This window comes from Vipera berus (genome assembly GCF_964194415.1).
Source record: "Vipera berus genome assembly, chromosome: 16".
NCBI lineage: Eukaryota > Metazoa > Chordata > Lepidosauria > Squamata > Viperidae > Vipera > Vipera berus.
This window is the reverse complement of record NC_138219.1, coordinates 4,723,536-4,737,466: the sequence shown is the minus strand read 5'-3', so window position 1 is coordinate 4,737,466 and position 13,931 is coordinate 4,723,536. Positions and strand designations below refer to the sequence as shown.

The window sequence follows — 13,931 nt, the reverse complement described above, 5'->3', positions numbered from 1 at the left end:
GAGAAGGTACATTCCGAACCCAGAGCTTCTGGCCTCTCCTCGCCTGCTTCTCAACGCTCCTCTTTTGGTCTTTCCGCCCGACCCAGCGCGAGATCCTTCACTCGGACCTTGTCATGTGCCTCATCATCGCGGTGCTGACCTTCGCCATCAGTGCCAGCACCGTCTTCATCGCTCTTGAGGTACGTGAGACGAGGACGAGGGGAGGCAGCGGGGGAAGGAAGGAGGGCCGTGGGGTGGGCAGCGGGTAGCAGCTTGGCTTGTGGGCACGGGGGAAACGCTGCTCAGGTCGTCCTTGGCTTACTACAGTTCTGAAATAATAGAGAATGCTTGGAGCTTGGGTTTTAGATTTTACGAGGGCAGTTCAGAAATAAGCCTCCATTGGGCTGTCAATGACAGACCCTCGCAAATTCAGAACTTTTATCATATATATATGTATACTTAATTAAAGTATAAAATCTTTGAACACCGGGATGGATAAAAAACAGTTATTTATTGCTAAAAGATCATAATAAGCAATAAAAAGTAACTGTTTAAAGTATATCTACTAACTGTTTAAAGTAGATATACTTTAAAGAGTTACTTTTTATTGCTTATTATGATCTTTTAGCAATAAATAACTGTTTTTTATCCATCCCGGTGTTCAAAGATTTTATACTTTAAGTAAATATGCCTGGGATTCGTTTTTTTTAAATTATTAAGAGTGTATGTTTGAGTGTGAGTGTTTGTGTATGTGTATGTATGTATGTATATATATGTATATATATATATGTATGTATGTAAGGGACGCGGTGGCTCAGTGGGTTAGGACGCTGAGCTTGTCGATCAGAAGGTCGGCAGTTTGGCGGGTTGAATCCCGAGTGCCGCGTAGCAGAGTGAGCGCCTGTTACTCGTCCCAGCTTCTGCCAACCCAGCAGTTCGAAAGCACGTAAAAATGCAAGTAGAAAAACAGGGACCACTCCGGTGGGAAGGTAACAGCGTTCCGTGAGCCTTTGGCGTCTAGTCATGCCGGCCACATGACCACGGAGACGTCCTCGGACAAGCGCTGGCTCTTCGGCTTTGAAACGGAGATGAGCACCGGCCCCTAGAGTCGGAAACGACTAGCACGCATGTGCGGAGGAATCTTTACCTTTTATATTTATATTTTTATGTGTGTGTGTGTGTGTGCGTGTGTGTAGAAGAAAAAAGACCCATATTTGGGTCGACACAGGGTGATCTCTGGGCTAAATGGGCAGTCGTAAGTCGGGGACCCCCTGTAACCTTTCTGTTTCTCCTCCTCAGTCTGTCCTGGGCTACGTGCTCTATGCCCTGGCAGGGCTGGTCGGTTTTGTCACCCACTACCTCCTGCCCCAACTCCGGAAGCAGCTGCCGTGGTTTTGCCTCTCACAGCCTGTCCTCAAACCGCGGGAATACAGCCAGTTTGAAGTCCGCAGTAAGTCCGAGCCTGGAGGGAAATGAACAGAGGCTCTGGGCTCTACTACACTTCCCCTCATCCCCGACCACGAGGCATGCTGGTTGAAAGTGAAGGCAGCAGTTGGGCTGGGGAATTCTGGGAGTTAAAGTCCACCCATCTTAAAGCATGCCGGCGGGGGAATTCTGGGAGTTGAGCTCCACCCATCTTAAAGCATGCCGGCGGGGGAATTCTGGGAGTTGAAGTCCCCCCATCTTAAACCATGCCAGATGGGGAATTCTGGGAGTTAAAATTCACCCATCTTAAAGCATGCCGGCGGGGGAATTCTGGGAGTTGGGGTCCACCCATCTAAAAGCACACTGGCTGGGGAATTCTGGGAGTTGAAGTCCACCCATCTTAAAAGCATGCCGGCGGGGGAATTCTGGGAGTTGGAGTCCACCCATCTGAAACCAAGCTGGCTGGGGAATTCTGGGAGTTGGGGTCCACCCATCTTAAAAGCATGCCAGCTGGGGAATTCTGGGAGTTAAAGTCCACCCATCTCAAAGGATGCCAGCTGGGGAATTTTTGGAGTTCAATTCATCCATCTTAAAACATGCCAGCTGGGGAATTCTGGGAATGGAAGTCCACCCATCCGGCTGGGGAATTCTGGGAGCTGACGTCCACCCATCGTCAAAGTTCACCAAGCTTGAGAAACGGTGGGCTAGTCTGCAGATTAGAGCAGCTGTAGACCCGATTAGGAGGTTGCAGAATCCCTGGGCTTTTGATCTTCTCTCAAGGGGGTTATCCGGGACCCTTTGGGATGGAAATGGGGGCAGCGCGGTGGTCTCGGTCCTTTTCTCTTTGCTCCTCTCCTTCCCTCTCCCATCCTTCCAGGCGCTGCTGAGTTGATGTGGTTTGAGAAAGTGTACGCCTGGCTGCAGTGCGTCGAGAAGTACGTCATCTACCCAGCTGTGGTGCTGAACGCCCTGACCATCGATGCCCACTGGGTCAGCAGCTCCCGGCAGGAGAAGCTCTGCGTTCCGTAAGTCCCTCCCCCCTCCCGGCAGACCCGCAGTCCCGCTGGTGGGGGGAAGGGTTGGTACCTCCCGTGACGTCACGCCACACGTACAGAGGAGGAACAAAGGAGGCAGAGCTTACGATACCGCATCACGCAACGCCCAAGGGAGGCAGGGTTCACACAGCATAGGGATACTTCTATCCTTTTGCAACGTCACAGCATACAGGCAAAAGGGGTAGTAGAGCTTATGGTGGGGGCACAGTGGTGAGAAGGCAGCATGGCAGGCTAAACTCCGCCCGCTGTCAGCAGTTCGATCCTGATCTGCTCAAGGTCGACTCAGCCTTCCATCCTTTCCGAGGTCGGGAAAAGGAGGGCCCAGATTGTTGAGGGGGCACTTAGAGAGGCCTGTGAAGCATCATGAAGCCGTATATAAGTCTAAGTGCTGTTGCATTTCTCTTCTCTTCTCTTCTGTTTTCTATTTTGTATTCCATTCCATTCTAATTCTAATTAATTCTATTCTGTTCTGTTCTATTCTATTTTCTATTCTATTCCTATTCCTATTTCCATTCTATTCCAATTCCAATTCCAATTCCAATTCCAATTCCAATTCTCTTCTCTTCTCTTCTCTTCTCTTCTCTTCTCTTCTCTTCTCTTCTCTTCTATTCCCATTCCCATTCCCATTCCATTTCATTCCAATTCTAATTAATTCTATTCTATTCTATTCTATTCTATTCTATTCTATTCTATTCTATTCTATTCTATTCTATTCTATTCTATTCTATTCTATTCTATTCTATTCTATTCTATTCTATTCCATATTCTACATTCTACATTCTATATTCTATATTCTATATTCTTTAATTACCATGGTGGTGCAGTTGTTAGAATTCCTGTATTGCAGGCTAACTCTGCCAACTGACAGGAGTTCGATCCTGCATTCTTTTTTTTAGAGAGAGAGAGAGAGAGAGATTGGCCATAATTCTTACTTTCTTTTCTCTCTCTGCTCCCAATCCGACCCCAGCTGCCGAGCTCTTCTCCTCACCGTGGCCGGCATGAAACTTCTGCGGAGTTCCTTCTGTTGCCCCCCGCAGCAGTACGTCACCCTGGGCTTCACCGTCCTCTTCTTTCAGTTTGACTACAAACAATATTCGGAGGGTTTCCTCACCGACTACTTCATCGTGTCGATTCTCTTCAGCAAGGTGCGTTGCTGCTTTGGGGGCCTCTTCTCCCCCCCCCCTTTTTCCCCCCCTTCCTTCTAGCAGGTAAAGAATGGATTGGGGGAGCCGACGTATCGAGATGAGAAGGGCGGAGAAGGTTCGTCTTAGCTTTCTTTTGAAAATCTGCCCTCCTCTTGAAGGGAAGAGAGGCTGGGAAGGTCCACCTCAATGAGGACTGGCTGCTTTCAATTTAAAAACCGGGCTCGCTTTCAACGCAGGGGAGCAGAGACCAGGAATGTCTCCCAAACGGATCGGATTGGTTTGCAGAAGCCATCGATTTGATGCTTTTGAATCCGCTCGGTTTGCCCTAAACTCTTTTTTTTTTCCTACCCTCTCTATGATTTGGATCGGTTTTTTCCCCCAGCTGTGGGATCTTTTGTACAAGCTTCGGTTCGTCCTTACCTACATCGCCCCATGGCAGATCACCTGGGGCTCCGCCTTCCATGCCTTTGCCCAGCCCTTCGCCGTGCCACGTATCCTTTGCTGAGATGGGGGAAGGAAAGAGAAAGGAATTTGTCTTCCCATGCCAAAACCGAAAAAGCTTCCTCCTCCAACGCCGGAAGTTTTTAAGAAGAGATTGGACAGCCATTTGTCTGAAATGGTATATAGGGTTCCCTGCCTGAGCGGGGGGTAGGACTAGATGACCTCCAAGGTCCCCTTCCAACTTTATTATTATTTATTATTCACAGCCTGCCTCCAGAAGCTGTGAGTGCACCAACACTGGAGGTTTCTAAGAAGAGACTGGACAGCCATTTGTCTGAAAGGGTATAGGGTTTCCTGCCTGAGCAGGGGGTTGGACTAGATGACCTCCAAGGTCCCCTTCCAGCTTTGTTGTTATTGTTTTTATTAAGATTATTGTTATTGTTATTATTTGTTAACCTGTGGAACTCAGGGCCTCAAGAAATTTTGAAGGCAGGATGTCATTTTATTTTATTTTTTAAATTTATTTCTCCAGTTACAGTTCTGTCCCAGTCTCAGCTTGCTTTTACCTAAACCCAGAGTTTCCCAGCCTTGGTTAACTTTAAGATGGTTGGAGATCCGGCTGCAAAAGTTGATGGGAGTTAGCAGAGATGGCTAAATTGACTGCTTTGATTAAAGAAACACACACACACACACACACACACACACACACACACTTTTGTTTCTACTTGGAAACCACTTCTGGATTTCTGGAGGGAAAAAAATGAAACTTTGATTTTGGGTTTCACTTATTAGATAGGCTTGTTGTTAAAGAAATGGTTAGTTTCTATTGCTACGTTAAAAGTAAAAAGTTGAGGTTGGATGCTATTGCGTTATTCTACTGCCTTTTTTTTCTTTTCTCTTCTCCCTCTGCCCTACGCTATTCCCTTCCCCCTCTCTTATTCTCCTACTGTTTTCTTTTGTATTTTGGTATTTTGTATTATAAACTAATAAAAAAAAAGAAAAGAGAGAAAAAAGATGGGTGAACCTCAACTCCCAGAATTCCTCAAGCCAGCCGTGAAGAATTAAGTCCACCCACCTTAAAGTTCTTAAGGTTGGGAGGCGCTGATCTAAAGGCTGTCCTGGGTGCAAATCTTCCTCCAGGTCCTTCCTTCCTTCCTTCCCCGTAACAGAGAATTTTGGAAATGAAAGCTGACACTCTCTGGTACGTTTGATGTGTCCTTAACCCCTCTCTCTCCAGATTCAGCCATGCTTTTCCTGCAGGCTGTTCTCTCCGCACTGTTTTCTACTCCTCTCAACCCTTTGCTCGGCAGCGCCGTCTTCATCATGTCTTACGCACGCCCTGTCAAATTTTGGGAGCGCGATTACAAGTGAGTGGAGAACATAAAAAGCCCCCAGAGCCAATTAATTTGCTTTAATGCTCCCTCAAAGAGGTGCTGGGGGAAAAAGGGGGTTCTCATAGCAGCGATTGCACTCCGATGGTAGACGGGATCATCCTCCAATGCTTAGAAAACCGCTTTTTCCCCCCTACGATTATAGTTTTATCATTTTAATCACGGCAAAGTACTTGAGTTAAAAAAAATGGTTCGGCTAAGATTGACATATGTGGGACGGATTGGGTTAGACCGTAGGGGGTGATGCTGAAATAGTAATTTTCATCTTATTTTACTTGTCTGTTAAATTATTGTATTTTACTGCAATTTCATTTTTTAAAAAACTTTTAGATAGGATTTTACTAATATCCACTATGTTTGGAACTCTGTATTTTGATCAGGCCTATGGGCTAATCAATTAACGAATCATTTTAATAAAGGCAGTAACAGGAAGCGCTGCTTCCTGAGTTGTATTGATTTTGCTGGGTAATAGGCAAACCTTATCCATAGGCGAACCTTATCAAACAATCTGCATTTTTATTTTATTTTATTATTTTTTTCATTCCCTTTGCTTTTAACTTAGAAGTGTTTTTCTCAATCCTAGCAAATTTAAGCAGTCTAGACCACAAGTGCCAGAATACCCCAATCGTCAAGTTTTCAGATCTCCAAGGTCCCTTCAAGCCTGTAATTCCATGTTCTACATTCTAAAATAATGATGATGATGATATTATAGCGAATGTGTTTGGGGCTTGGTCCCTGCCTATTCCGGATCTCATTTGCTTCTTTCCTTTTTCCCAGCACCAAGAGGGTGGATCATTCAAACACCCGCCTGGCTACACAGCTTGACCGCAACCCCGGTAGGTTACCACAATGGTCCTCAACCTTTATTTGCACCAGGGACCCGTTTCGTGGAGAGCAGTTTTTCCACAGACCGGAGGGGCTGTGGTTTCATGTGCTGCCTCCATCGTCTACTGATGGGGCTTTGCTTGTTTGCGTGGCCCCTGTTGCTGGCATGCCACGGCCCGGTGCCAATCCACAGCTCGGGGATTGGGGACCCCCAGGTTACCAGACAGCCCATACAGTGAGCGATCTTGCAAGGGAAGAGATGGGTGCACGTAATCCTCGACTCACGACCGTTGGCTTAATGATGGTGTGAAGTTACAACAGACACCACCCCCCCTCGAAAAGCATTTACGACTCGCTTCCGAAGTTCCCAGGGCTATCCCTCCTGCGGGCACGTGACACCTATTTCGTGGGATGCCACAGATGGCCATAAACGTGGGCTGGCACTTTTTTCAGTGCTTTTGTGACTTCAAAAGGGGCTGCCCCAAAAGAAGAGGGAGTCAAGCTATTCTCCAAAGCGCCCAAAGGCAGGACAAGGAGCAACGGATGGAAACTAATCAAGGAGAGAAGCAACCTGGAACTAAGGAGAAATTTCCTGACAGTGAGAACAATTCACCAGTGGAACTACCTGCCTCCAGAAGCTGTGAATGCTCCAAAACTGGAAGTTTTTAAGAAGAGACTGGACAGCCACTTGTCTGAAATGGTATAGGGTTTCCTGCCTGAGCAGAGGGTTGGACTAGATGACCTCTAAGGTCCCTTCCAACTTTAATAATACTAATAATGATGATGATGATGAGAAGGAGAGGGTGAAGATCTTGTGGGACTTCCGAATACAGACAGATCGCCATTTGGAACACAACGCGCCAGATATCGCAGTCATAGAGAACCGAAGCGTACAGTTGATTGATATCGCTGTACCAGGAGATGCCAGAGTCGAAGAAAAAGAACTGAAAAAAATTACGAAAGACCGCGACCTGGCCATCGAAACTGTGCGATTATGGGTGAAACGCGTAACAGTGACACCCATTGTCATCGGGGCACTGGGAACCATGTCCAAAAAGTTTGCAAAATACATCAAGAAATTGCAGCGTCCTGCAATAACTCCAGCAAAGCTACAAAAAATGTGCTACTCGGAACATCTTACATTTTAAGGAGATACCTGGTTGATACCTAGGATGCTGGCAGCAACCCGTGTCAACCATTAGTCCCAGCCAATTTGAGTGTTCAGTTGACTGAGTTTCATGTTTAATGAATAAAAGATGATGATGATGATGATAATAAATAATGTTATTATTACATCTTACATTTTAAGGAGATACCTGGTTGATACCTAGGATGCTGGCAGCAGCACGTGTCAACCATTAGTGCCAGTCAGTTTGAGTGTTCAGTTGAATGAGGTTCATGTTTAATGAATAAATAATAATAATAATAATAATAATAATGATGATGATGTTGTTATGTCTTACATTTTAAGGAGATACCTGGTTGATAACCTAGGATGCTGGCAGCAACTCGTGTCAACCATTAGTGCCAGTCAATTTGAGTGTTCAGTTGACTGAGTTTCATGTTTAATGAATAAATAATAATAATTAATAATAATAATGATGATGATGATGATGATGTGTCTTACATTTTAAGGAGATACCTGGTTGATAACCTAGGATGCTGGCAGCAACCCGTGTCAACCATTAGTGCCAGTCAATTTGAGTGTTCAGTTGACTGACTTTCATGTTTTATGAATAAAAGTTTTATATAATAATAAAAAATAAAAATAAAAAGGTTGAGCATTACCTGCGGATGTTCCCGAGGAAATAAAGCTGGTTGCTCCTTTCTCCAGCACGCTTGACCCAGCCCTCACCTGGTTCTGCCACCCTGCAGGTGCCGACGACAATAATCTCAACTCCATCTTTTACGAGCATCTGACCCGCTCGCTGCAGCACACCCTCTGCGGAGACCTGCTGTTGGGACGCTGGGGCAATTACACCACGGGCGACTGCTTCATCCTGGCCTCGGACTACCTGAACAGCCTCGTCCACCTCATCGAGATCGGCAACGGCCTGGTCACCTTCCAGCTGCGAGGCCTCGAATTCCGCGGTGAGTCGAGAAGGAGGCCGAGGTCGGGCGGGCATAACCAGGTAGCCAAACGGCATCTCTTTGGGAAGCTAGAAAAGCCGAAGACGAGGCAAGGTCCCGCTCCTAAATCGAAGGTGGCCTGGATTGGTAGCGTTCCACCTGTTCTCGAAAAGAATTCTGTTCCCTCATCCTAACTTTTCCCAACTTCCTAGCGCAGCGTTTCTCAACCTTAGCAATTTTAAGATGTGTGGACTTCAACTCCCTGTGAGGTGATCTCACGATGAATCGTTAAAGGTGCTTCCAAGTAAAGGCATCACGCAGAGATGCAATCATATTAGCTTTATTCATGATAGATCAAAGAGAAAGAAATACTTGGCATGAAAGCATTCATGCCTGCATGTGAGAGAGAAATAAAAGAAAAGAAAACAAGCTAGCATTACATGACTAAACTAGAGGTTAGGAGTAGAGATAGAACTGGAGAACTAGAACTGGAGAACTAGAACAAAGAGCAGCCCCTCGTGCAGAGGTATTTATGGGGGGTCTTGGTCCCTCCCTGACCATAAAACTCTCTCGCCAATGGGGCTGCAGGGACCGGGGACCCCTGACCCCAAAGAAGCCTCTTTGCTCCCATCTGATGACCTTTTTGGGGAACTGCCATGGCTGGCACTAATCATCTAACACTCCCAGCATGCTTTTGCCAGACAATCAGGGTGGGGGATACTGGGAGTTCAAATCCACCTATCCTGAAGCATGCCGGCTGGGGAATTCTGGGACCTGAGGTCCACCCATTTTAAAGCATGCTGGCTGGGGAATTCTGGGAGTTCAAATCCAACCATCTTAAAGCATACTGGCTGGGGAATCCTGGGAGTTGAGGTCCTCCCATCTTAAAACATGCTGGCTGGGGAATCCTGGGAGTTGAAGTCCTCCCATCTTAAAGCATACTGGCTGGGGAATCCTGGGAGGAGGTCCACCCATTTTAAAGCATGCTGGCTGGGGAATCCTGGGAGTTGAGGTCCACTTATTTTAAAGCATGTTGGGTGGGGAATCCTGGGAGTTGAGGTCCACCCATCTTAAAGCATGCTGGCTGGGGAATTCTGGGAGTTGAAGTCCACCCATTTTAAAGCATGCTGGCTGGGGAATCCTGGGAGTTGAAGTCCTCCCATCTTAAAGCATGCTGGCTTGAGCATTCTGGGAGTTCAAATCCACCCATCTTCAAAGCATGCTGGCTGGGGAATCCTGGGTGTGGAAGCCCACCCATCTTTTAAGTTGCCAAGGTTGACAAACATTGTCCTAGGGCTTTCAAAGTTCCGGGATTCTCCCTGAGCCCAAACTTTCATCCCGAAAATGTCCGTGGAGATTGCCCAGGTCAGGGTTGTCCCAAAGGTGCTTTTTTGTCAGGAGGCAACTGGACTTTCTAGTTTTTTGTTTGAAGACGTTTCGCTTCTCCTCCAAGAAGCTTCTTCAGCTCTGCCCGGATGGCGGGGAGTGGAAGGATTGATACACTCCTCGCAAGAGCGCTGGTCGTTTGCCTTCTTTGAGAGGGTCGTTGAAGCCACTGGGAGGTTCGGCCGAGTGGTGCAAATGGGCCCGGAGCCCTCTTGGCTGCAGGAGGTTTTAGCCCATGGGCTTTGCGTGTTTCCAGGAACCTACTGCCAGCAGCGGGAGGTGGAGGCCATCACGGAAGGCGTGGAAGAGGACGAAGCCTGCTGCTGCTGTGAGCCCGGCCATCTTCCCCGCATGCTGAGCTTCAACGCGGCCTTCGGGCAGCGCTGGCTCGCCTGGGAAGTAGCCGCCACCAAGTACGTCCTGGAGGGCTACAGCATCAGCGACAACAATGCCGCCTCCATGCTCCAGGTGTTCGACCTGCGGAAGATCCTCATCACTTACTACGTGAAGGTGGGAACCTCGACCGCGGGGACTTGTCCAGCGCAGACACACACACACACACACACACACACACACACACACACACACACACCGGATCTTTCTCTTTGCGGTTTTGGGGAGATCGGCCCCGGGGAATCAGCATAGCCCGGAATAGTATAATAGAAGAACAGCGTTGGAAGGGACCTCGGAGGTCTTCTAGTCCAGCCCCCTGCTCAAGCGGGAGAACCTATATCATCTCAGACAAGGAAGGAAGGAAGGAAGCAAGAAAGGGAACGAAATAGAATAGAATAGAATAGAATAGAATAGAATAGAATAGAATAGAATAGAATAGAATAGAATTAGAATTAGAATTAGAATTAGAATTAGAATTAGAATTAGAATTAATTAGAAATAGAAATAGAATAGAGCTGGAAGGGTCCCTGGAGGTCTTCTAGTCCACCCCCCCTGCTCAAGCAGGAGAACCTATATCATCTCGGACAAGGAAGGAAGGAAGGAAGGAAGGAAGAAAGGGAATGAAATAATAGAATAGAATAGAATAGAATAATAGAATAGAATTAGAATTAGAATTAGAATTAGAATTAGAATTAATTAGAATTAGAATTAGAAATAGAAATAGAGCTGGAAGGGACCTTGGAGGTCTTCTAGTCCACCCCCCTTGCTCAAGCAGAAGACCCTTACAGAATTACAGGAGAACAGAGTTGGAAGGGACCCTGGAGGTCTTCTAGTCCAGCCCCCCTGCTCAAGCAGGAGACCCTATCCCATTCCAGACAAACGTTTGTCCGACCTCTTGTTAAAAACCTCTGCTCAAGCGGGAGAACCTATATCATCTCAGACAAGGAAGGAAGGAATAGAATAGAATAGAGCTGGAAGGGTCCCTGGAGGTCTTCTAGTCCACCCCCCCTGCTCAAGCAGAAGACCCTTACAGAATTACAGGAGAACAGAGTTGGAAGGGACCCTGGAGGTCTTCTAGTCCAGCCCCCCTGCTCAAGCAGGAGACCCTATCCCATTCCAGACACACGTTTGTCCGACCTCTTCTTAAAAACCTCCGGCACCCACCGCTTCTGGGGGCAAGCCGTTCCACTGATTCATTGTTCTCGCTTTTGTGGGGAAATTCCTCCTTAGTTCTAAGGTGGCTTCTCTCCTGGATCCAGCCGAGGGTGGGTTTTGATGGGCTGGCTAGTCTTCCAACTCCGACGTTCTCCCCCCCTTCCCCGAGCTCAGCGTATCTCGGAGGTCAACCTTGCTTGTTCCTTATAACGGCTCATCTGGAATCGCGACTTTGGGGTCCAGAGAAGGCTGGGGGTCACCCACGAACGCCAATTGCACAAAACCCCGAAGTTTTGCCCGCCTTCCCTTTGACTCCTCTTCCACCAGCTATGGCAGCTTTTAGGCTTCCAGTGGAAATGAAAAGTCCCCACGCGCCACAACGGATCTGCCCCTTCCCTCCTTCGGAAAAAACCCCTAATCCCAGCCAGCCTTGGGTTGTTTGGCCAGGTTGATAAGGAAAATTGGATTTTTACACAGCAGCTGGAGAGGGAGAGGGAGAGGGAGAGGGAGAGGGGAGAGAGAGAGAGAGAGAGAGAGAGAGAGAGAGAGAGAGAGAGAGAGAGAGAGAGAGAGAGAGAGAGAGAGAGAGAGAGAGAGAAGAACTTGTTTGAAGCCTCCGGAGGTTTCGGGGGGGGGGGGATTTGAGCTTAACACAAACTCAACCATTGTGTTGTTGCAACTCTTGTTTGTTTAGCTTCCTGCGATTGGCGGTGTTTAATATGTCAGCGTTTAACCTTTCACCTTTCTCTTCCTGTTCACATTCCTTTCTTCTCCTCTCCCTTCCTTCCTTCCTTCCTTCCTTTCCTCTTCCCTCTCCTTCCTTCCCTCCCTCCCTCTCCTTTCTCCTTCTTCCTTCCTTCCTTTCCTCTTCCCTCCCCTTCCCTTCCCTCCCTCTCCCTTCTCATTCCTCCTCCTTCCTTCCCTCCTTTCCCCTTCCTTTCTTCTTCCCTCTCTCCCTTCTTTCCCTCCCTCCCTCCTCTTCCTTCTTCCCTTCCCTTCTTTCCTCCCTCCCTCCCCCTCCTTTCCCCTTCCCTCCCTCTCCTTTCTCCTTCCCCCTCTTTCCTTCCCTCCTTTCCCCTTCCTTCCTTCCCTCCCTCCCCTCCCCTTCCCTTCTTCCCCTTCCTTCTTTCCTTCCCCTCCCCTCCTCTCCCCTTCCCTCCCTCTCCTTTCTCATTCCTCCTCCTTCCCTCCTTTCCCCTTCCTTTCTTCTTCCCTCTCTCCCTTCCTTCCCTCTCTCCTTCCCTCCCTTCCTCTCCTTCTCTTCCTTCTTCCCCTCCTCTCCCCTTCCCTCCCTCTTCTTTCTCTTTCCTCCTCTTTCCTTCCTTCCCTCCCTCCCCTTCCCTCCCTCCTTCCCCTTCTCTTCCTTCTTCCCTTCCCTTCCTTCCTTCCTCCCCTCCCCCCGTCCCTCCCCTTCCCTGGCCCATTTCCCCTCCCTGCAGAGCATCATCTATTACGTCACCTGCTCTCCCAAGCTGGAGGAGTGGATGGGGAACGAAGGCATCCAGGAAGCCCTCCGGCCCTGCACCGCCCTCAACTATGCCGACAGCGACCCCACCTTCAACCTCAACATCGACGAGGACTACGACCACCGCATGGCGGGCATCTCGCTGGCTTCCTTCTGCAACATCTACCTCGACTGGGTCCAGTACTGTGCCGGGCGGCGGGAGAAAGTGAGTCAGCGAGAGGTGGGGCCGTACAGCTGGCCGGGGGGGGGGGATCTTGACGGTCCCTCCCAATTTCCCACGAGTGACACCCCCCCCTCCACTTGTCATCTTCCTCCCCTTGCAGGCCGTGGACCGGGAGTGGAATTCCCGCTTGGTCACCCTCTGCTTCGGGCTTTGCATTCTGGGCCGCAGAGCCCTGGGAACTGCCTCCCACAGCATGTCGGCCAGGTGAGAGGAGCCCCCCACCCCACCCCCAACGCCCTCGCTTCTCCTCCCCGGCTGCAAAGCCGAAGCAAGCCGGCGTTGACCTCGCAGGACTTTCCAAGAAGGCCAGTGGGTTAATGGCGACGGGAATGGGCTCCCTCGAGATAGGCTTGGACTACCGCTCCCATCGTCCCCGGCCATTTTACCAGGAAAGCTAGAGGCTGGTGGTTAATCCAGCGGTTCCAGAGGTGTCTTATGCTGAGAGGCCGAATGAGCGCAAGGCAGTTGTTAAAACGACTTTTTTACCAGCCGTTCACACGAATCGGGGCGTCAGTGCAGTGCAACCCTGATGACGGGATCTAGTGTGGTCACGAAACGTCTGCAAGGAAAAAAAAATACACCCCAAGCTCAGAGGGACTATTGGCAGCTCAGGCTGGATTACTGGTGCTCTCTTAGTGGGGTTCTTTCGTTTGCCCACCTCGGTTACACCATCAGTGTTAGTAGGAAACGGGGTTCGCTGTGCATGATGATGTTACCCAGTTGGGTCAGGGAAGGTCTGCAAGAAAAATAACACCACACCACTACCAGGTCCCCACAGCTTTGGATCGCCTTTGTGTAGCCAGAGGCTAAATCGGGTGTGTGTGTGTGTCTGTCTGTCTGTCTGTCCAACCTTGGCCATTTTAACACTGGTGGACTTCAGCTCCCAGAATTCCTCAGCCAGCATGGCTGGCTGAGGAATTCTGGGAGTTGAAGTCCACCAGTCTTAAAAGATGCCAAGGTTGGAGAGGCCCGGGCTAA

The 13,931-nt window shown here is 48.8% G+C and overlaps 1 protein-coding gene across 2 annotated transcripts in view; it reads left to right on the top strand.

Moving 5' to 3' along the window:
- The window catches only part of PCNX3 (pecanex 3), a 50,939-nt gene that overhangs the window by 29,220 nt on the left and 7,788 nt on the right, over positions 1 to 13,931 (top strand). For both annotated transcript variants that reach the window (XM_081340900.1, XM_081340899.1), the window contains exons 19-29: positions 87 to 179; positions 1,279 to 1,429; positions 2,282 to 2,429; positions 3,427 to 3,604; positions 3,987 to 4,095; positions 5,283 to 5,412; positions 6,214 to 6,272; positions 8,137 to 8,352; positions 9,974 to 10,227; positions 12,705 to 12,935; positions 13,054 to 13,157. In XM_081340900.1, coding sequence (XP_081197026.1) covers positions 87 to 179; positions 1,279 to 1,429; positions 2,282 to 2,429; positions 3,427 to 3,604; positions 3,987 to 4,095; positions 5,283 to 5,412; positions 6,214 to 6,272; positions 8,137 to 8,352; positions 9,974 to 10,227; positions 12,705 to 12,935; positions 13,054 to 13,157 — 1,673 coding nt within the window. The remainder of the gene's footprint in view (positions 1 to 86; positions 180 to 1,278; positions 1,430 to 2,281; positions 2,430 to 3,426; positions 3,605 to 3,986; positions 4,096 to 5,282; positions 5,413 to 6,213; positions 6,273 to 8,136; positions 8,353 to 9,973; positions 10,228 to 12,704; positions 12,936 to 13,053; positions 13,158 to 13,931) is intronic.